The sequence below is a fragment of the Tupaia chinensis genome, unplaced genomic scaffold (genome assembly GCF_000334495.1).
Source record: "Tupaia chinensis unplaced genomic scaffold, TupChi_1.0 Scaffold000046_3, whole genome shotgun sequence".
Classification (NCBI taxonomy): domain Eukaryota; kingdom Metazoa; phylum Chordata; class Mammalia; order Scandentia; family Tupaiidae; genus Tupaia; species Tupaia belangeri.
Genome location: NW_006159504.1, coordinates 3380787 through 3405452, shown reverse-complemented (window position 1 = coordinate 3405452; position 24666 = coordinate 3380787). Strand labels below are relative to the sequence as shown.

Genomic DNA, 24666 nt, shown 5'->3' with positions numbered 1-24666 from the left:
TTTTATACAAATACAACAGTAGTTTGTGAATACATTTTAAGTACATGATATACATGATAAGCCACTTGATTTCCCAATATCACAGAATAGCAATTTTAAATGCAATAAAAATATACAAAAATTCAGCCTGGAATGCAGATTTGTTTTCTTCTCTATTCTGACTCAAAACTTTATCATTAGAACATTTTTAGAGTACTAGTCCACACACTTTTTCATTAGCTAAAAACACAATTTCAGCAGTCCAGCTCATGTTCAGACATGATGCAGTCCATTTCCTAATGGACTCCCAGTTTTTGTTAAATTCAAAGGGCTGTTAGTAACATACAGCATGTTCTTCACTCCACACCCTATTATAAAGCCCACGTTTCATTCCGAGTCATAGTCACCTTGCAGACAAAAGCTGGGTTTGTTCTGGTAACATTTGCACGTCCAAGATCTCCTTTCGCAAGTGCACATGAATACACTGTGGTGGTGTAAAAGTCTGTTAATGACAAATGAAGTCACAGTATAAAAATATATTGTACACCTTTACACCTAATGTAGTCCTTTTTCTATGAGTAAAAAAATACAACTGAACAAGACAGAGGAGTTTGTAGCACCATGAAGAGTTGTATCCCAAGTTACATTAGCAGCATGATCCAACATAATATTGAAGGAGTGTTTCTGAGAAGATAAACATTCATTCGGGTTCATCTGTACCACTGAAGCTTATACAATGAAGTATGTTATACATTAGCAACAGTTCTGTGTCATTTCTAGAGCTAGATGACTTATCAAAAGACACTGCCTTCCATTCTCGGTGGGTTGATAATGTTATAGAAGGGCCTAACAGTGGACTAAGTGTGCTTTCACCCACGTTGGTAGCATTGTCTTGTTTTCTATGACCTAAAAGGAGCTTTGTATGTGTTTTTTGCACAAAACTATGCAATACAACTTACGAAGATCTACGCAATCACGACAGGCTATCTGTTGTAGACACACTGCTGACCTGGGTGAGCAAAACAAGACAAATTCAACTCAGGCATTCATCTGTCAGAGATAACAGTCCGCCACTGCTAATGACGAATATTCAACGTTTAAAAGACCTCCTCCAACGTCACATGGATCTCAGTAGGCTAGAAGCAACTTGGGTGATCTGGTATTTTTTTAACTTACATACTGTACTGGGAAGACAGTGTGCTTTGAGACACGTAAACCTTGTAAAAAAATAAACCATTGTAAAACCTTATGAAAAGACACACACTGATTCTGTGCAATATAGCAAATTGATAAGAAAACACTGTAAAAATGTACCTGTTTAAAATACCATCTACCATTTTTGTACACAAAGCATTATATATCAAAGGCCTACATATATATCATCTAATGGCACTTGAAACAAATTATAAGTCTTAAAATAAAAGGCATAACCTAGAAGAAAGTTTTCGTAAAGGTTTAGATTCTTTTGAAAGTGCTATATCTTGTAATATGTGTAGTATAGAGGTTGACCAAGCTCTATTTTTTAAAAAAATATTGGCCTATGTGTATTGCTCACTAGATGAATGATCCTGAAAATATGTTCTCTTTAACATTCATTATTAGCTTAATAAAGCAATCAGCTCTGGCTCATGTTTCAGTCAGTATATGGTTTTTAAAAACCGCTACTGTCCAAATTAACACAATATATCACTATGTTCCACAAATGACTAAGAAACATAAAGCACAAGCAACAAATAGGCAAAAAAATACACAGCTTGAAAGAAACACTAAATGAAATTAAAAGTTGCACAAAGAATGGTGTATGATGAGCCAGGACACCTGAAGTTGAAACAACTGAAATTGGTAATATGATTGTAAAATGAAAGTTTTAACAGTGACCAGTAACTATAAAGGTGATATTTGTACGCATCAGTGGGTAATATTGCTTACAATGCCAAGAACCTTCCACACCCACACTTTTGTGTGTGGTGACCTAATCTGTACACACACGTGGAAGTCAAACTGAATGAGGTTCAATATCTTGTCTGAGGTCCAAATTCTAAACTAAAATATTTTTATTTAATGTTAATCCCTTTTTTTTTTTTTTAACCACCAAACTAAGGCACTATCAGAAATGTCAAGGATGATGATTCTGGCCACTGGAGAATGAAAACAGCATTGGCAAATAATTATTTTTAATTATATCTAGTTGATATTAAAAACAAATGTCAATTTTTTTTCTCGGAAAAAAAAAAAGCCGATTCTGTGTTACATCCTTGTTAAAACATTGTGCAATTAAAATATATGAGTCTGCCTCATCTTTAATAGAAACTCTCTCAAAAAGGGTTTAGTGACCACTACAGTCAATTGGAAAAAAAAAAAAAGTTAGCTGAATTCCCTCTTACTTTTAAATGTTGTTTCAAGTCTGTGGGGGCAGCAACAGGCAAAAAGGTGTACATATGAAAATTAAGACTCCACAATTTTAACACTGGTGCCCTGAAAGTTGTGCCTCCATACGTCTGAATTCCACGCAGGGCAAGAATTAAGATTTAAAAAATTATATATATATAAATACCTATCTATATATATATAATTTTAAAGAGATATGTGTGTGTATATATATATACGTACATATATGTGTGTATATATGTATATGTACATATATGTGTGTATATATATATATATGTATCACCATTGCCCATTTCCAAAATGCTTTATACTTAATATATCTTGGTACTCCCTTTATTTTTTATTTTATTTTATTTTATTTTATTTTTAAATACAGCCTACAAAGGCCAATGTCTCTGTTCATTAATTTGACTTTTTCTTAGGCAAATTTTAGAATAAAATAGTGCTTCCACACTTGCTGTTTATGATTTCTATTTAAAAATAAGTTTTCTATTTATTTGTGCTCTGTCACCAAGTTTCCTTTTTCCTCTTTTATGGTGATTAAAGCAATATTGAACACTAATCATTCAACTAAAGATTTAGGTAAGCAATCTGTTTCATAGAAACTAAAGGAAGCAGAAATGAAGCAGAGCAAAAAGCCTACTTTCAGAGCAAATATTCTCCTAACCAAAAGCTTAGGAGCAGTTTGAAAAATTTAAATGCATTTCCTTATTAACATATATAATTTTTAATGCCTTTGGAACACACTTCTTTTTAATAAAATGCAATTTTTCATAATAAAATTTAAATATATAAGTAAAAAAAAACTACCGCTCCTGGGATTAAAAAAAAAAAAAATAGGAGCATGGATAAAATATCAGGAGCCAAAGCTCCTCCAGAGAGCAACTTTGATTCTATGAAGTGCGATATATGTGTCTGTGTGTGTATAGATATAATATATATAGTGAAACCCCCATTTACATTATTACAATTTACATTTCTCCACATTATACTACTCCCAAATATTTTAAATAATGTACTATATTCAGTAATTTGCACTCATTTTTAGGTATTCTTGGTAAACAATGCAATCTGCAGTGATAACTAGCCCTACAAAATGGAAAGCAGCTTCCAGATATAGGGCTAATGAGTGCTGAAAAATATTTTCCTTTCTTTTTTAAAAAGAGATATATACTCTTCTATAACCCCCCCACCCCCTCCCCTAATAGACGGGGTCCCAAAATAAGGTGTTAACAAGTGCTTAATAGATATGTTCCTTAGGTTAGTGTCCTCCCTGACCCTTACAATATTGTAATTGGACCTTTGAAAAGATCATGGTGGTTGTCTAACATGAAGAAAGCTTGTAGTTGCTATTTTATTTAGTGAATATATTCTTGATTGTTACATTTACATGAACTAAGATAAAGCTTGTTTTACTTTACTTTGTTCCCTTCTACAAATGCATCTTATTTGCAACATTCCTCCCATTTCTCAGAGATGTGTAAAAGTGGGGGCTTACTGTATATATTTTTAGTTGCTTACAAGTTTGTGGTAATTCCTCAAATACTTTTCCAATGCTTTCACCTTTAAATTCTCCACCCAAATACAGCATGGCAAGATGGAGTCACACCAGATAAGAAAGAGAGCATGGGAATAGGGCTGTTTTGTTTTCTACGTTTGATACTTAAGGGAAAGAAAAATGGATCAGATTCATCAAGAAGCGATATAAGTGATATGCTTTCCCTTTAGTCCTTGACAGTCCAGTTTTCAACCCTGGCAACAGAGAACAGGATTTTTAGAGCAGTTCCCGGATTTTTAGAGCAGTTCCCAAGTTTAACAATGTCTTTTACATTCGTCTTCTTGCTTACAAGTTGACCACGCCACAGGGGCTGAGAGATAGGCCTTTATGGGATAGACACACTTAATGTATGTAGCTGCACAATGGTTCTAGATTCTGGACTGACCGTGGACTGACAATAAAAAAATAAAATTGCTGGTGTACTTGATTTACCCTTTGGCTGTGAGAGGTGGAAAAGATTAAAGCGTTTTATCCACATACTGACTCTGAAGACTCCAATGCCAAACACATTAATATTATTAAATGGAAAGATAGCAAGCTAATTAAGAAGGCTGAAATGTGGCTAAATACCCTGTGTTCTAACTTAGGGCCAACTATTAAATAATGCAAATGCCATGTCATCTTTCTAGGAATCTCCTTTGCTAAAAATATTGGTGTTTTGAGTTTAGGGATTTTATTTTTTTTCCCTCTACATGCTCATAATAAAGACAGCAAATATTTTAGTTAGACAATAGCAAGTCTTCAAAATATACTGACTTTAAATTAGGGAATATCTAAGAAACATTTGTTATCTCCCCAAACAGGATCCTAAATTCATTTGAAACACTTGATTATGAATCCACTTAGAAGCTAGTAAAAATTTAAAACTCTTGAGTTACTCACATGTTTTATAAAACTTACTCTATAGCAACATTTCTTTAATGAGCCAAATGTCAAAAGGCAGAGCCATTGTTACTGAACAAAAATGAAAAAATGTAAGCCCTACAAATAATTTGAACATGGGATTTGTAAAACTTTGCTAATAATGGCCTTCCTACATGAAAAAAAAAAATTCCCAAACTCTAAAAGTATGACAATTGGCAGTTAATCAGGACAAAATACCCAGGTAAACATAACTGAACACAAATGGTTCCAAAGCTCATTTAAAAAGCTAGTTTCTATTTTATACTGGCTTAATGAAAATCAGTATGATACAAAAGCAGAGTTTTATACTGTCTTAAAGTAGGCACTAATATAAAAATGGTGATCTAAGGCAGGGCTACACATACATTTCTGTAATTATCCCCGTCCCAGAATCCTACTGAAAAGCTTGGTGGAAACGTGGGAGCGTGGTGCTCGTGCTTAAACTGCTGGTGAAAGCTGCTGACAGGGAATGCAGAGAACCAAGACCTACAGTGCTGGCAGGATCCTGGAGATCCTGTGTTTGAGGGGGAAGCTGGGAGACAGAAGAGTGTGCTTCTTCTTGGGAATAACTCATTCCAAGGCTCCCCACCGATAAGGGGTTATAGGGAGGACCATTTAATGGTATGAAATTAAACAACTGAGAAAAATCCAATGCTGGTGTGTTTAGGGGGTCACTGATAGAGATAGAGCTTTTTGATAGGGAGAGATCCCCTGCACCATCATCTAGGGACCCGATCTGAGGATCCAGCCCCAACTTAGATGATGACGATGCTTGAGAATCCTGGGATGAAGAGGGCACGCCACCTTGTAACTCCATCAGGTAGCTCTCAATTTCCCCCTTCAATGGCTGTTCTTTTTCAGGAATAGAAATTGCATATGAGGTAGAACTGAATGGATATTTGAAAGACAGATGGTGAGAGGGATGAACAGTATCCATGTCAATTGGGCATGTCATGCCCAAAGGTAAAGTTGTGATCATTTGGTGGGCAGATCCCGAGCTCTGCATGGACTGAAATGGAGTGTTGTAGAGGTTTAACTGCAAAGTGTTTGTGAATGGCTTTGATAACAGTTCACTGGAAGGTAAGGACATCACCGGAAGGAGCTCATCTTTTATAGGCACAGACACATTGCAGGTAAATGGATCCAAGAAATCTACTGGTTCTGTTTTGACCTTCAGAAGCTCTTGGTTGTGACTCTTCTTCATATGTCGAGTCAGGTGATCCTTCCGTCCAAATCTCTGTGCACAATACTGACAGAGGAAGTCCTTTCTTCCAGTGTGCACCACCATGTGTCTCCGGACATCCTTTCGGGTGTAGAACCGGCGATCACAATGCTCGCACTGGTGCTTTTTTTCTTTAACCCCACTGGACGACTTGCCTGCATGAGATTTAAGGTGCTCCAGAAGCACTCCTGTGCTTTCGAAAGTCTGCAAACATACCTTGCAAGTGAGGTCACCGCTTGTGGCGGCATGCAAGGCCAAGTGACGTTTAAACCCGAGCTTGGTATTGTAGTTCTTGCCACATTCTTCACACTTAAACGTCTCTTTGTTAGGGTCGTGTGTATGGAGGTGATTCTTCAGATGGTCTTTCCGGTGAAACATTTTCTCACAATAATTACACTTGTGGGTTTTCTCAGGAGAATGAGTAGCCATGTGCCTTTAAACACAGACATATTCTGTAAGTTGTTGTTATGACAAAAACGGTAAGTATTCACGTTTCAAATGGAAGCTAAACTACTATGCTAACACAGAATTCCCTTAATCATGAAAACTGTTTAACTTGACATACACCACAAGGACAGTTAAAATACCTACATACTGCAAAACTTGAGCCTTTTAAGTTGCCACTTTAGTTTCTGCTGGTTTTTTAACAATCATTACTAAAACAAATGAGCAAGACTGAATACTCACGCAAACGTCCTCACCCTTTTCTTGTTGTAATTTCTTTCTACAAATGGAAACTCTACTCTCATCAAGTACTTTACTTAAAAAAATCCAAAGACACCAACACACAAACGTATGTGACTTAGAATACTCAAAGCTAGCCAATGTCTAATCTACTTAACATTTCCTCTCTGCAAATCAGCTGAAAGATGTGTATACAAATACATACGCTTACAATGGCTTCAAATGGCCAACATAAGAGAAAATATAATCTGAAAGACAAATAGAGTTTAATACCTTTGTAATTTGTACTTAGAAACAAAGGCCTTGGTGCAGTCTTGTTGTGTGCACTTGTAGGGCCTCTCTCCTGTGTGAGAGTAGGAGTGAACCTTTAATTTCTCAACACTGTTAAAGGCCTTGTCACACAGTTGGCAAGGGAAGTTTTTTCTTGGTTTGGTTTCACCACGCTTACGTTTCCCTGAAGGGACTTTCTGGGTATCTCTTACTTCTGACAAATCACCAGGAATGACAGTGGCCATCGCAGCCTAAACCAGGCCTTCTTGTTGGACACTTGGGAACTGCCCAACTCCACTAAATGATATAGCTTTAGGTGGCTTCTCAAGTTTCATGTGGTCGTAAAAGAAAGCAAAAAGGGACTGGAAAAAAAAAGAAACAACTAGTTTGTAACTAGACTCAATTAAAAAAAAATTATTTGCTATGTGATGCTTTTGAATTAAAAAAGAAACCATAAAATGGATTCAGCTGGTCTAATGTAATATCTGTAGGGTTCTTTACATTTGACAAAATACATATAAATGCATTGCTCAGAATGAACAGTTCATACATACCCTGAAATTCCACCTGACAAACGTACTTAGACATAGCAGTAGTGATTTCGGGGATGCTCAGGAAGCATTGAAACATGATTCTACTAGTGGTATTGTTAAACTTACATTTTCATAAGGGGTTAGAGAACACACATTTGACTAAAAGCATAACAATGTTTCAGCAACTATTTTAATGTCCTTCAATTATTTTAATTTGTGCACAGCAGGTCTAGTCACACCCGGCATAAAGGAACACAGAGATAAGCAACTAAAAACTCTTTTAGGCACCTCGTGAACCACTGAATCCAGAGCACTTAATACAGACACCAGAGGCCTGAAAGAGTTGACTACATTGCTCAAAGTCAAAATGTACTTATACCTGTGTCATCGTAGTCTGAGAGATTTCTGAGACAAAAGTGGAAATGATTTATCTTCTTAATGAATATGCATTCTTGAATGGGGAAACTTCTGATGTTCTATTAGGTGAAGAGTAGGGCTCCTTATAATTTGGGAGTAAGGCTACACTTAATGTATTTCTCCTCAACATTCTTCATGGCATAGAAGACGATTATGTACGTTAGGCACACTGAGGTTAGTAGATAAGCCAGGCACCAGGCCTCTCCAAGAGCGTGGGATTGGCCTTTTGACACACCTGTAAACCTCAGTGTGGCACTTATGTTGAAAGGTCTGATTAGTGCACGATACTCGTGCGAGGATATCACTTTAAGGAGGTTCAGGTTAGGAAAAATGGTGTGGCAGAGTTTAAATTCATTACTGATGCTGTGAGAAAGAATAAAAGGTACATGTTTTATAGAAAAGAGCATCTTTTTAAATAAAAAGTTTAAAACTGAATTAAAACATTTGCAATTTACAGATAAGAAACAGTAAATACCTTCTATTTCTCAGAGTAAGAAAACCAGCTCTCTAAACACCCGACTGATGTTAAGTGATTCTACAAGGCCCGCGAATGCTAGTTTAGTGATGTACTTTGAAGAGACTACAGGAATAACAGTACCTGCAGTATCTCCTAAAAAAATCTGATTTTTAAATTGAAAATTTGAATGTGGCTAAATAACTGTGAACTGCTAATCAGTGGATTTTCAACCTACTCTATGTATATGTTAAAACAACAACAACAACAACAAACCAACCAAAAACCCTTTCACCTGGTTTTGACATCAGACTGTCTCTTGCTTTCACAACCTGGTTGATTTTCAGACTGCAGTTACACTATCACAGGCACTCTAAAAATCTATTTTTGTAAAATTCAGTGTTTACTATAATAGGTCTTATGCACTTTAATGTAGAGGCTGCCCCTAAACAGGGCAAATACAGCAATTATACCCACTCCTTTGATTACGGTGATAAAGCATGTGGGTGAGTTAATCAGTGTTTGCTTTAGGTGTCCATTCGTCTTCGTTATGTAGAAACAGGAAAGGCCTTCATGCTGTTCCAGTGGTCTAAAAGTCCCCTTTGTGGGTACCTGACATTACCAATACTAACATAACACGGTTTGGGCACCCCTCATCCAAAAATCCAAACTGCTCCAAATTTAAAACTTTTTTTGGGGGGGGAGAGGTTTTTGCTATAGGGCGCATGTGTTCACCAGAAAAACAGAGAGAGATAGAGAGACAGAAAGCAAGAAATCACCCCCCGGGGGGATGGCCATGCCATAACCCTTTCTCCTCCATTCTCCTCTCAGGATCTTGGGCACGCATGCACATGTGCCCGGTGTGAGTTTAAACTGCCAGTTCCGGGATTCAAACTGCGGTCGACTATGTGGGAGTACAGTGACATAATCATTATGTCATCTGCTGGTCCCAGCCAAATTTAAAACTTTCTGAGCACTGACATGACAGCACAAGTGGAAAATTCCACATCTGACCTTATGCGATAAATTGCAGTGAAAATGCTGCAAAACCAAAATATTGTGTAAAAGTATCTTTAGGCTATGTGTACAGATATGTATGAAATCTAAATTAATTTTGTGTTTAGATTTGGGTCCCATCTGTAAGATTTCTCATTTGATATATCCCCAAGATGATTTCTCATTATATATATACACACACACATATATATATACACACACACATACACACACACACACACACACACACATATAAACATTCTAAAATCTAAAAAAAATCTGAAATCCAAAACACTCTCTCTAAGCATTTTGAATGAGAGATACTCAAACTGTATGTTACCTCTGGTTTTAGATATTCTGAAATTTTCTCTTTTCCGGTTACATTCTCACTTGAAAGATAGTGCCTCTGCTTCTGTCAGAAATACCTAAACAGTTGTGTTGCTGTAACCACTAACAACGTTGTAAACTGGTATAAGCATTCTGAGAAAGTAGGAAAAAAATTAATCTTCATTATTTGATTTCCTGACAAACTGTTTTTTCTTTTTTTTTGGGAGAGGTTTTTGCTCTAGGGTGCGTGCACTTGCCAGAAAGACAGAGAGACAGAGAGACAGAAAGCAAGAAATCACCTCCCCCGTCCCGGGAAGATGGTCACGCTGTAATCCCTTCTCCTCTATTCTCCTCTCGTGATCTTGGGCATGCATGCACATGCGCCCTGCGTGAGTTTAAGCCAGGACTCGAACTGTGGCCGACTACATGGGAGTCCAGTGACACAGCCACTACGACAATTGCTGGTCCCTGACATAATCTTTAAAAACAGATTTCGTCACATATTTATTATACATATTTACTGGGCACAGTGATTTTTTTCAGGACTTGAATACGTGTAAGGATCAAATCAGGGTAAATGGCATATGAATAATCTCAAACATTTATCATCACTTTGTTTTGGAACATTCAATTATATCCTTTATGCTATTCTGAAATATATAATAAAATATTACTGACTGTAGTTACCCAACTATGCTACAGAAAATAGAACTTATTCCTTTTACCTAATTGTAATTTGTATCTATTAGCCAACATACCTTTTTGTTGGGGGAGAGATTTTTGCTATAGGGTGTGTGTACTCACCAGAGAGAGACAGTGAGAAATCAACCCCCAGGGGGAATGGCCATGCTGAAATCTCTTCTCCTCTTTTCTCCTTCCAGAATCTTGTGCATGTATGCACACACACCCACTGTGAGTTTGAAGAAACTGGGTCCCAGACTCAAACCGCGGCCGGTCATGTGGGAGTCAAGTGACGTAACTGCTATGCCATCTGCTGGCCCAACGTCTCTGTTTAAAATAGTGCTTTTCAAGCTGCTGGGTCTAGGATTTGAACCATGCAGTAGGCCATGTGGGATCCAGCCTCCTCAACCACCACACCTTGTCTGGCTCAGTCAACACTTCTCTATTCCCTCTTCCCCCAACTTCCCCAGGCTCTAGTCCTCACTATTCTACTCTCTACTTCTCTGGGGTCAGCTTTTTCAGTTTTCACATATGAGGGAGAACATGTAACACGATGCTTTTATGAACTTACTAAGAATACTACTGGAAACAAGCTGCTTACCTCCCAACTGCAAAGTCAAAATAAATGCAGGCTATCTAAATTCTTATAAATAGCTACTTTTTGAAAATATTTCAAAGACTGGTCACATTTGCCACTGTTTTACAAGATCCAACCATAGTGGGCAGATAATTCCAGCAGAGAAAAATTAAGTTATTGAAAAAAAAAAAGTATTAAAATTAGTGCACCATGAACAATGTACAAACATTTGCTTGCATTGAAAGTGGTGATACTCAACAGGGAGTAATAAATTAATTCTTTACCTTTGGATGTACATACTGAGCAATGAAGAATTGCACTGATTTCAAATATTACACTTTTCTAAGACCAGCTGAAATTTTTTCATGGCTGATAACACCTTTATAATCTTAATATATTACAAAACTCAAATTAGTTATCATAGGTGCAATTAAAACTATAAAAGTAAGGTTGTGAGCTCAAAAACCATATTCACAAAATGCATATTCATAAAATCCAAATACTTTAAAGGTGCATGCGTAGAATTACAGAGATCTTTATTCAGTGCATACCTGATTACAAGAGATGGAAAAAGCCTTAGACTTAGATCTTAGCCAGTCCCATTGACTCTTCGTGGAAGAGAGTGGAATCCAATCCTTCCCATTTTGGCCAATCTATGGGGAAAAATAAGAATGGACTATACTCTAAAATGGAACCAGTGCATACATAATGGAAAATACAGGATAAAAGAATTGCGATTTCATGGCACATGCTTACATTCCATACTCTGCTGACAAGTCATGCATTAATTCTCACCAACGGCATATTTTTATTAGTTCTAAGCACATTTACATGACCAAATAAACGCAGAAATTAAAAGTAAAACAGCATTACCTAGATAAATGGCAATTTGTGATGCTGTATGACTCCCCACTTCTTTACCAAATTCAATTTAATATTATTTTAAATCTAACTTGCCTACTGAGAAAATGGATTATCAGGGTTACTGTTTGTAGACCAAACTGATCAAAATTTCATTAAGTTAATAATGTTATGGGAGAGACAAATTCAGTCTCCTTTTAGAGAGCACAGCTAGAACTGCCAAAGAACAGACTGCCCAGGAAAGTACTCGTACTCACACCGCGTACACTTGTGCAACTGGGCTTCTTAGAGCTACACTTCTGTTACTTGCAATACCTGCCAACTTATGTCTCAGAATTCTGCAAGGATTGCTGAAATGCAGGAACAACTTTTTGGATTTCAAAAGCATGCAAGGAAAGCTATATATATATATATATATATATATATATATCACGTGATTATTACCAAGTTACATGATCAATACTCAGTTTCTATGTAAGAGCTTTCTAATATAAGAACTAACCTGGTAAGACAAAATATTTCAAACTGGAAAGTTCAAACCGGACTGAAAGGTATAGGTTATCAATGTTGCTGAAGTTATTCTTCCTTGTGAAGAGGAAATAACAGGTAACTAGCATTCTCTAAGCCCCTGGTTCCTTTTTTTTTTTTTTTCCTTTTTTTAAATTTAGAATTCTTTTTGCATGTGAAATTTTTCAGTGAAAAATACCACTCATACCCTAAAGTCCCATATACTGGGCAATGCATTCAAATAATTTGTATTCTCCAAGCACCATGGGATCTGTGTTCATGTGAAGAACAGTGTGATTATTATTTACAAGAAATTACTTACTCAGGCTTACAGAAAGATAAATACACATTTTATACTAGTGTACACTTTATAATAATTCACTTTTTTCCTCAGAGTCTAAAGCCACAGAGTCCTGTTTTTCTCATTAAATTCACTAGCTGGCATCATCTAAGTCCACTCAGCCTACACAAATAAAACTAGGTTCTATCTCAAAAACATATTTAAGATGTTCATGTGCCTTGACTACAGTAAGTAAATTTCAAACAAGCTGCGAGTCCTGGCTAGTCTACTTTATACATTAAATAAAAGAAGCCACTGATCATAGGATTCCCATTACGATACATCCTGAGAATGAAAAAAAAAAATCAAACAGCCAATTAAACTATAAAAGAATGCTTTCTTGTCACTTAAAATGATTCTTCCGCATTGAAAAGCATTTAAATATACTTAGATTGATTTTTATCATGTATCATTCTTATACATACTTTAAAAAAAATAAATTGGTTACAGTATTCCTAAACTTTCCTCGTTTGCAGAGTTTGAATCTCCTAAATCAATGCTGATTATGCATTTTTTCTTTTCCCTTTTCTTTCTCTCTCTTCCCTTTCCACTTCCTTTCTTCTGTTTCTGTCTCTCTGCTTCTCTCTTTTCTTGTTTGACTCAGCATTTTTCAGTCTATGTGTTTTTTCTGCACAAAGTCATCCTCTGAGTCATTGAGAGGATGGAAGAGCATCTCTTCAAAGAGTGGTCCCATACTGTCTCTGAGATTTTTTCCCCAGAAACTATGGACACCCATCTTGCAAGTCCTGATACAAATACACAGACAGAAGTCATGACATCACAATTATGGTATGGCCACAGCCTAGTGTTCTTGTGTGGATCTCACACAACACTCTTAATGTGCCATCTTTTCAGTTTTCTAGCCACTGGCTCATGCTGTCTGCCTTTCCTTTTTCCTTTTATCCATTTGAATATAAACTCCCTTAGAAACATTGCCTAGGGAACCAGCAGTTAGCGTAATGGCTATGTCGCTCTACTCCCACATAGTCGACCGCAGTTTGCGTCCCGGACCCGGTGGCTTAAATCTCACGCCGGACGCATGTGCGTGTGTGCCCAAGGTCCCGAGAGAAGAATGGAGGAGAAGGGATTGTACACACACACACATATATATATATATACATATAAATACACACACACATATATGTTTTGCTACAAGAGAAGGAGGTGTTAAGAAAGCATCATTGGTTTAAGAGAGCATGATTGGAAAATCTTAAAATAGCTAAGAAGATGTCTATTAGTAGCACTATCTTTAGTAGACTTAGAGTGCACATAGAAAAAACTTGTTAATAATTCTTGATTGTATAAGTACATGTGAAAAAATGGTCGAAAGTCTGAAAAATCTAGAATTATCTAGTACAGAGTACAGTGCATCTAGAGATTAGTAAACTTTGAATATTTTAAAGATGAATATCCAGACACGATTAGAAGAACTCAAGAATGCCACAATAAATTGAATAGTTGAAACACAAAACTAAAAAGATTAACTGACAGGTTAAATAAAAATAACTTTAAAGTCTTAAACCACCCAAGTCTGATAATTTTCCCTAAAATAAAATTTTCACATATTTTAAGAATCTGATGATGTCTAAAAAAATATGTAACAGAGGACATTCAAGCATCATTACAAAAATACTAAGGGTATATATAAAAGCAGCATTATTCTCATAGTTTAAAAGACAAGAAGAATAAAAAATTTAGACCAATAAAAGGTATTTCAAAAGTTAAAGCAAAAGCTTCATTCTTCTGTAAAGCACAGGGCATGCACAAATGGAAGAACTAAAAATTTTGCACATCGAAATTGCACAATAATAAAATTAACTTTGTAAATACTTACTTGCCCAGGGCACAAACTGAGTTTTTGGTAGGATAATTAAGAAACTGAAAGACCATTCAGTGTATTTTGTTACTTTAATAAAAGAAGTACCTTACAAGTATAGAGTGTTTTCATCTCAATTACGTCCCTGGAATTCAATGAATCCAAGAGCATTTTCCATCATTGCCATTTTAAGGAGAGAGGCCCATAGAAGATGAACAACTTCACAGCCTATGTGTGGTCAAGAAGAGGCTGCTGCCCTACACTCCTGGGTCACTTGTATTCTACGGCACGCTATGACAAGGGCAGGTTAGCAACCTGATTTACAAGCTGATAAATCCTGTCATTACACTGAGAAGATCAGAAGAGGAGAAAGTGCCTGTTTCCTATTAGAGTCGCCAAATATGATCCCTTAAAGTAAATACAGTTTACAAAGTAAATTTTAAATAATCTAAATAACTGTTCAATTAATAACTAGTATATTTGAGTGGATAATGAGGAAGGAAAAAAAATCTAAAATCTAAGTTGACTACTAAACAATAAAGATGGATATATATCCCAACCAATATAAATTTTATTGCATCTCAAATACTTTCATAACATTTTTATTTATGCTTACTGTTCAATGGTATTTTGTAATAAAAATACTTCAGTGTCTAAAGTATTTCAATAAAGTTTAGAATTGTGTATTTTATTTTGAGATAGTCCAACAGTCTAAAAATTACCCTTCTATATATTTTACAGTCTGAAATAAAATAACAAAGCTATCATTTTAAATTATTTTATCACAAAACATAATTACAATGTTACAGTTAATTTCCCTAAATTCCAATTATTCTGAGTCTTATGAGTTGTCAACTATTTCAAAGGATAGCTAATTTCACCAAACAATGTAAATTAGGAGCTAGTTAAAATGAATTACTACTTAGATTGATATAATAAACATAAAGTCCAGTTCTATTTATACAGCCCTAACTAAAATATTAACTAAAAGATCTGTGTATTCCCTTTTATAAGATTAAGAAAATCTCCTAAAAGGCTTGGAAATACTACTCTGAAAAGTCTGCAACAAAACTTACATGTATGTTTTTCTTTTCTACTTTCTTTAACAAAAATAGTAAAGATTAGTTACTATGCTTTTCAAGTAACGAAAATTCCTCTTTGCCTTGGTTTAAAGAATCGTAAAGCAAGGTAGAAAATACATGTATCCATTGCAAATTGCTCTAAGATGAAACAGCATTTCAGAATACTCTTCCAGGTTTTTGTTGGTAATAGAACAGGTATTTTTTTCCAGGGCGACTTTGCGCAAATACAAACAATTAGAAGAAATTTCTGTGTTTTGTGCATGCGTGTGTGTAGACACACTCATCCACACAGGTTTATCTTCCTGTATTTTACATTTTTCTAAAGAATGACTGAAACAAACAAAATAACCAGCAGAAATGAATCATACACCAGGAAGGTCTACTAAAACCAATTCCTATGAGATGCCAGCAAAACATCAGGCCTGCATGGAAAGTGTTTCTTAATTTTCCTAGTTTTCATTTTGCTAACAGCTGTGAAGTTTTACAACACTTACCTGCATCAACAATTCTTTCATACGTAAATATCGAACATAGATTTTGCTAATTAGAGGCAAATGCCATCAATCATCAATGTTTATTGTCTCTTATGCTGATCATAAAATACCATTAGTAAACAATTCAGAAAATGTCACTGTTTGCTTTAAAAACATTTTTCATACAGAGTGAATAAGGCAGGTTGTAAAAGGAAACTTACCAGTTATTCATATTTTAATTTACATGTATGAGACACAGTAGAGTTTTGAGTAATGTAAAAGAAACTACTAACAAGATAATATACTTGAAGATAGACAGCCCTGAAGGGCAAGAGCAAACTCAGAACATTTTTTTAAAAACATCAGTGATTCTATTTAATTTGGAAATTTTCATTTAATTTCAGTAGGCCTGTGGAATTGTTTACTAGTGAAAAGCAAAAGGGAAAAAACTCCTATCTTACAATGATAAAAACCCAAGAGAGAATGAATGATCTACTGGAGGCAACACAGGGGTAGAGGCGAGGTCAGTTTTATTCACTGCTGTTTCCCATATACATGGTAGTAAAATGAATGCTAAATGAATGAAAAACATTAAAACAAGGGCAAGCAGCCTAGCAGCAGCACAATGACATGTATGTTTGCTCAATCGCCACAGCAAACATAAGACAGAATACACCCATCTCTAGTCAAGTAAAACTGAATAAGCCAATAGCAAGGTACTTTATAAATTTAGCAGCTACTGAATTTGGAAAGTCTTAGATGAAAAGAATAACAATTACAAGGATGAAAAGCTGTTAAAACATGCTTATTTTGCTGCAGAAAACCAGTATTCCTTGATTGATATTATACTAACGAATCAACTGGCACAAGCAGATAATGTCAATGTGGCGCCCATTCCTAATAAACATTTCCAAAGTGAAAACATGCCTAGCGCCTGCATCAGTGCCAACAGGGCAGGAGTGGTGAGATGCTTAGATGGAGCTGCTGATTTCTACAGAGCGAGAGAGGAGGAGCTGAAGCACCCACTGAGACGGAGACACAGCGAAGACGTGCGTGCGCTAACTCGCCTGGCTTGTCCCAGGTCCCCAAGAACTCATTTGTAACAAGAATATGAAACATCACAGCTTTTGTTTTCCTCCATTAGCTACCATAGTTAACCACAAACAATAAAAAATAAGGATGCCGTTTTTGAATTACTATATTTGGTATTTTCAACCTTTTTTGAGTAATTCGTAAAAGTGCTGCACTACGACAATGTTTTTGAAATTTACCATAAAAATTAGCTTTGATTATTTTAAAGAGTCTCATATTTAATATACCAGTCATAAAAACTAAGAAAGAAGTGAAGGAAAATACCAGAACTGTTGGTTTTTATGAACCTACATGAAAAAGTCCATGAATTCCAAAGTGGAACCAAGAAATCTCAACATCAGTTCTTCCGACCATACAATTAGCATGTTCTTTTCAGGCTACTCATTTCTTCTGAAGGACTCAGACAGAATTAATAGATAATCTGATGAAGGTGAAAAATCCAAATACATTCTACCTTTCAGCTCTGGTATATTTTCATTGATTATTTACTTTCTGGAGCAAAAATGCCATGTTAAATTACAATGTTTTCTCTTGGTTTAAAAGTTCTTTTATTGACCATAATGTACAAGTTAGCATTTCATTTTAACTGCTAAGACGGGGGAAGGACCTATGACTGTGTGTTCTTATCAAAAACAAAAACAAATAAAACGAGAAAGTACAGATGTGGTCCACCAGGGTGCTCTGACTTCCTCCATAGGCAATTACTCAGGATTTGCAAACAGGAAATGAGAGAGGAATTGTGCAAAAGGGAAGCAATGATGCCTGAGGAGAGCAGAGGCTTGTGATGATATCGGAATACCAAGGAAGACTGCTTAATCAATATTTTTAGAGGATTTCTTTGCCTTTTTTTCTTTTCTTTCTTTCTTTCTTTATTTTTTTTTTTTTGGCAGAAGACCTTACCAAAATATTGGTGATTGGTGATCTGGCTATTATATAGGTCACTATCTGAAAATTGAAGTATCCCCAATTTTGGTGAGTTCTACTGAGCTGTCGGAAAAGTCATGATGCATTTTGTCTGTTTTTCTATGCAAAAATGCATCATGACTTTTCAGATGCCCCAATATATTTATTACTAACCCCTTAAGTTCCTGAGCGATCAAGAAAAATGCTTAATATCAACTATAAAAATATTCACATGGAAGGACTCTAAATGTTTGGAGGACATGCCTCCATTCATGTGTGGGTAACTGCCCAATGCTACTAAAATAATAAATAAAGACAGAGTAATCCAGATTTCATGTTTGAGCTCTCAGGTACCACGCTGAATCTGTCTATAAATTCAAACAGAAAGGTAGAAATCAGATGTGTTGTAACAACAGTGCTAAGATAAAAAGGTTGTCCTCTGGTGAAAGCTCATGCAGAGAATTAGTTTTAAGCCATCTCAAAGTCAAGTGCACTGTAAATGTTGCCTGTGCTGCAGTACCCAAGAAGGCATAAACTGCAATGTATGTGCTGATCCCTGAGCAGACTGGAGACAGGGATGAAGACAGAACCACATCCAGGAATCTGTCTCCTCTTAAGTTATACCTGGGTGGTGGCCTAGAATAAAGTCACTTCTGGAATCTACACTTTCTATTTGTTCCCACACAGTCGAAGGTAAAGAGGATCGGTTCTGGGCAAAACTGTTCAGTCAGGGCTGGTCACTATCCCTGTCTAGTTCTGGGGACCCCAGATACTCTCCTGGCTGGAGCAATCAGAAGAGACTGGCTATTTTTATATTCCTTGCCGACTGTACTTGAGTTAGAACAAAGTTGAAAACCTTACCTCTCTGAGCCTTTTACCCCTAATATGGACTGGAAAACTTGTGGAAATGATCTGTCTGACCTGCCTCTGCCCCGGTGGCTGTAATTAATCTACAGGAAGAGTATTATTCATCTTTGTGTCCTTAGTCCCTGGTCAGTGCCCTGGCATGGAGTAGTCATTCAATAAATATTTGTTGAACAGAACTGTAGTGTCTTTAAGGGGATTTCAGAAATCAAAGCAAGCAGGTAAACATGCTTTGAGGCTCCTGAAATCTCAAATTGGTTCTAAAGCAAGCTCAGAAGACAAAACCCCTTGAAGTAAATGGCTAGTTTGTTTCGGTGGAGGGGTGGGAACTGAAGCAGGTGACAAAACCACCTGGGAGTCCTGCTGCTGCTGTGTGCCCCAGGAAGCATCATCTGCTTCAGGGGCCTCAGACACAATGGAGACTGGGCAGCACTCAGTTACTCTGGATTCCAGAGCATTTCTGCCTTCCCTGCTCTGCTCCAACACTCCTTAAGCACATGGAACCTCTATTGGTCATGATTTACTGTTTGGAAATAGCCAAAAAAGTTCCACAGGAAGGAAAAAAGAATAAAGCAATATTAAAAATCTTTAAGGAGGATATTCTTCATGTGAAATCAGAATGTAAGGATGGCATTGAAAAGACCAGTGTAGCACAGTGGTTAGGTGCTATGCAGGGAGAACTGATCCCACGTGGCCAACTGGAGTTTGAGTCTTGGCCTGTTGGCTTCATGCCAGGTACACCTAGGATCCTGATGAGATGCAGAGATGGAGGAAAAGGACTTTGACATGATTGGGTTCCCGAAGTCCCTGCTTGCATACACCCTCTAGTCAAAAACAAAAAACAAAAAAACACAACAAACAAAGAAAATTCTTGACTGATTTGACTGATAAGAGATCCAGGAGAAATCAAAGAGGAGAAAACCTATGTAAACGTAATTTGGCTAGGTGAAAGTAATTCTTCTGTAGCTACTTAAAAACAGCTTCATTAAAAATAAGTTAAAAACTACAAAAATGTAGGAAAAAATTTATAATTTGTAATACTGAAAAACCATAGACAGCTTATTTATTTAAAAAATATTTATAGTGGGGCTGGCAGTTGGCATGGTGGTTAGGGGTCCTGGACTCCCACATGGCTGACTGTAGTTTGAATCCTGGACTAGGCAGCTTGCTTTCTCACTTTCCCTCTCTCATTCTCTTTCTCTCTCTCTGGTAAGTGCATATACCTTATAGTAAATTAAAATAATAACAAAATTAAATAAATGTTTGTTTTTAAAAAAGGGAGAGGGTAGGAGAAAAGAAAGGAAGGGAAGAGGGGAGAAGGGAAAGAAATAGAGGAGGAGAAAGAAAAAAGTGTGAAGAATTTATCCCACTCTACATGCTAAAAAACCACTTTTGCAGCCTCTCTCTCTCTTACTCTGTCCTTCTCTGATCAAATTTAAATAAATAAATAAAGTTAAATAATTCTAAAAAGATATTTATAGTATACGAACAGCTAAAAATTTATGCTAACTTGATTTTAATGCTTAATCTCCATAGAACATCATGCTTATTAAGAACTCTAGCTAGATTCATTTCTGTAGCATTAATTTGATTGTAAAGCTCTGCTCAGGTACACTGTGAGGCCCTGCCTGGCTCTTGGCTGTCGTGCTCCTTCCCTAGGGTGGGGATGCTGTCTACCATCAGTGGGTGGTTTGGGAGTTCGAACCTATCCCCTGGTACTTGTTTTCCCCAGTACCCCCATCCTAGGGCTGGGGAGGTCCTGGTCTCTAACCCTGTATTTGAGGTCCTGCCGACAGACTTACCTGCTGCCAAATCCGTGTGTGCCTGGATTTCCAAGTATGCTACACCTCGATTCTGTGCCACTGAGCTGCAGCTACAGCCTGGAGCCTCTAGGTGCGTGTGTGTATCCTCTTCCCCACAATGCCAGCAACTGCTCTTGTCACACTGGGCTCCTATTCTCACGTCTGCCCCACCCCAGGGAGCAGAACAAGCACGCCCTTTACCTGCCTACAGTTCATCAGATCCATCCTGGAAGATAGAGGAAGAAGTAGTGGCAACACAGAAAGGCGCCTACTACTCTGAGCAAGATTTGGAGAGGGAGGAGCTGAAGAGTTCCTCTGTGGGTTCCTGGGGGACAGGAGCACATAAGCTCTCATGGCAGCTGTGTACTCTGCACAGTGAGGAAGACCGCTCCTGGACACTATCGCAGCCTTCACCATCAGAGCCTAGTTACACAGTTATGCATGGAGTCCTGCTGCTGATGCTACGTCCTGGTGGACCCTAAGATCGTAGGTGGCTTGTTTATTATGTGGCATGTTTTTCAAAGTTTTGAATCTTAAAACTTTTATTATTTATAAACTAGAATACTTGACTACTTTGAAAGTCATGCCACATAATGATAAAAGCCACCTATCTGAAGTCCTGCTCTACACCACTAGCAAGGCAACCCTATTAACAAACTGTCACAGAATGAAGCATTCTGGGTGCCAAATACAGCCAAGGCAGCACCAAGAGGCAACCTAAAAAGAAAAGAAGAGTTAGTTTGAAATTCCAAAAGTCAGGCCCAACCTGGTTAATGGCATATGAACTGAACTTTTAAAAAATTTGTTCTCCCTTTTTCAAATTCTTTGTACCTTATTTTATAAAAAGTATCCTAAGTCCTATTAGAAACAAATAAAATATTTATAGTACATTGCAACATGAAAAGCAAACAAATCAGTATCCCTAGATTTATATATTTTTTTCCCAAGTCACAGTTACCTAGATTATTCATACTTTTATTTGGTAAAATATTATTTCAAATGGACTGCCTTTTCTCAAAATGCTTATTTATTGCTTATTCTCTTGAATTAAATTCTAAATACATCCATTATATTCTGTGTAACTCAGTTTTCGGAAGAACTTTCTGTGGTGTCTCTTGTTCTGAGTGACAGCTGCGGGGTAGCAACCCTGCCCCATGTGAGCTTAGTCCAGTCGGAGACCAGGCCATTTGTGCACAGAGAAGGATGCAAACTGCTGTGTGCCCTTGAGCAGAGGCAGACCAAGGAACGGGGGACAATGTCTGAGCTCCTGAGTTCATCTGCATGATGGGACTATTACTTGCTTTCAGGTGAATTCCCAGGGGCAGGTCCATCTTCAATAACACACAAACAAAAACCAAAACATACAGTGAATGTGAGTGAACAAACAGTGGACCAAAGTTCAGTGCTTTGGTTATGCTCAGTGTCCTTCCACGGGTGCCAACGAGGAAGACTGGCCTGTGTGGGTATTAGCCAGGAAGGAACAGGGATGCCAGAAGCTCTGTGTGGAAGACCACCCGCTTCACTTCTTGAAACAAGAGAGTCAATGCTCAATTCCATGCAGTTACCACTATCAAGATAAATGTCGGACATTATATATTATCCACACCTATTGCTTATGGTACCTGAATTATTACTGAGGGTATAGACAGAAATAATCCTGCTTTCTAGTCGCATGCACACTAGTGGAATGTATACCTTTTGTCAAGTTAAAAATGCAAGTGTTAAATAAAACATGCTGCGAAGAGTGACAAACTCACAGTTACGAACAGTATTATATGATATAAACAAGTAATGGTCAGAAGGGAAAGAATACTATAGAATTTTAGTGATTTTTGCATTGAAGAATGTACAAGAAAAAAAGAAAACAAAACAAAACAGTATGAGGTTGGGGGTGGGGTGTGGACACATGAGCTAGAAAACTCGGACTGTTGCAGATCCCAGCTGGCCCTCTGGCTGCAGTGCAGTGTCCATGAACCCATGGACAGTGCAGGGATTCAAATGAGAGAAGTGCTCTGATGCCCAGCTGGCTAGGCCATCTCACACTCGCGTGCTCCTGATGGGAAGTGGGGCTACCGCACTACACTGGATGGATGAGGGCACTGAGAACCACAAACAGCTCAGGATGTGGGGGGAGAAGGGGAAAGGAAATGAGTGTTTGAATGAGACACACTTCACTTGTTTGGAGTGGTTCAAAGTCGAGTAATAAGATACCCTAGAAGAAAGATCACTTACATGCCTGACGATATTAGTAAAAAGGGATAAGAGGAAGAAAAAAACGTAGCTGCACAGCCTACTTTCAGAGAGAGAGATTCAAATCAAATGACCGGTTCCCACACGTTGGAGTCTAATGACCACCACTTGGAGATACAGCCAGATAACTTGAAGAGGAGGCGCAGAGACAGGACTTTGAGGAGAAGGAAGAAAAGGACAGCAAAATCTCAGAAAAATAAGGCTACTGGCCTGGCCACAGAGACATGTGAGGCATGGTACTGGAGCCTCACGAGCAGGCCCAGGATTCAGTCCTGGGTGGACTTGAACAGGCCAGACTGGCCTGGGCGCTGGTCCTGGCTGGCTGGAACGAAGATCACAGCATGGCACAACTCTGCCAGGCAGGCTGTGTGTGTCCTTCTCTAAGAAATACATTAAAACAAAACAAACCACTGAGAGGTACAGAACCACCACACAATTCTTGCATAGCATTCGCCATTCAGGTGTGAAGACACCAAGCTTCAGCAAGGAAGAGTACAGCGGGAGAACTGAAGAACAGGAGGGGGAAAGTGAGAAACTTCTAAATGAGGAGAGCTGGATAGATGATGATAAGGACCCAACTTCCAGCAAGGCTGCTTTCTTTCTAAGAGTTTTACACTTGAAGAGAATGAATGAATGAGTAAATAAGTAAGTAGAAGGCAGGGTGGTAGCTAAAGGGGGACTCAGAGGTAAGAAAACGCTTCTGTGCTGAGGATAAAAAAGTGGGTGAAAAGTGGACTCTGGAGACAAGGCAGAATAGGATGTGGAGAAGGGGGAGTTGTCTTCATCTAGGTAAGGAAAGGGGCTTCTTTACCCACTTAAGAGGGATGTATCCTGGTATTCTGGTAACGGATGCAAGAAATTCAAGAAGCCTGTTTTACCTTGGCCAGTGCTGAGCAGAAGGGATGTTAAGCCTGGTAAGAATGAAGGAGTGTGGGACCAGCAGGTGTAATGGTTACGTTGCTGGACTCCTACATAGTTGAGCATGGTTTGAGTCCTGGACCTGGAGGCTTGAAACTCATGTTGGGCGCAAGTGAGTGTATGCCAAAGATCCCAAGAGGAGAACAGAGGAGAAGGGACTGCCGCATGGTCATCCTTCTGGGGTGAGGGGGAGTGATTTCTCGCTTTCTGTCTCTCTCTCTGACGAGTACACGTACCCTATAGGACAACATGTCTCAAACAAACAAACAAACAAAAAACAAAAACAAAGAATGAGGGGATGTAAGGCACTTGGTTAGCAGACAAACAGCCATTGGGACAAGGGGGGGGGTGAACAAGGGGCATCCCTGAGGGCTTTTTACAGAAACAAACAAAGGTTGCCCTAAGGATTAAACCTCTTAGTGACTGCTGAAAGGAGTGTAAATTGTTGCACCTTTTCTGGAATACATGTACTGGAAGGCTTTTAACAGTAGATAAACATTGACCTGATAATTTCTAAAAATTGGAGGACAAATTAAGTATAAAGATGCTCAAAGAATATTTTAAGATTAAAAATTGGTAATGTCTAATAAGAGGTTTGAAGTAAGATATATCTATGATTGAGTAACTATACAGCCATTAAAAACCACACAGTTAAAGAATATCAAATCACAGGGAAAATGAATATAATGTTAAATTTAAAAAAGACATAAGTGTATATGCTGTAATTCTAATTTTGTCAAGTATATGCCTAAAACTAGCATTTTCCCTA

The 24666-nt window shown here is 37.6% G+C and overlaps 1 protein-coding gene across 2 annotated transcripts in view; it reads right to left on the bottom strand.

Annotated features, from left to right (window-relative positions):
• Positions 1 to 3223: 3223 nt before the first annotated feature.
• The window catches only part of PLAG1 (PLAG1 zinc finger), a 53451-nt gene continuing 32008 nt past the window's right edge, over positions 3224 to 24666 (bottom strand). Inside the window, exons 2-4 of one of the 2 annotated variants that reach the window (XM_014589946.2) lie at positions 11541 to 11642; positions 7008 to 7366; positions 3224 to 6483 (exon numbers count right to left, since the gene is read on the bottom strand). In XM_014589946.2, the coding sequence (XP_014445432.1) occupies positions 5223 to 6483; positions 7008 to 7249 (1503 nt within the window). In that variant the 5' untranslated portion in view covers positions 7250 to 7366; positions 11541 to 11642 and the 3' untranslated portion in view covers positions 3224 to 5222. The remainder of the gene's footprint in view (positions 6484 to 7007; positions 7367 to 11540; positions 11643 to 24666) is intronic. The other variant, XM_006140873.3, reaches the window with a different exon arrangement.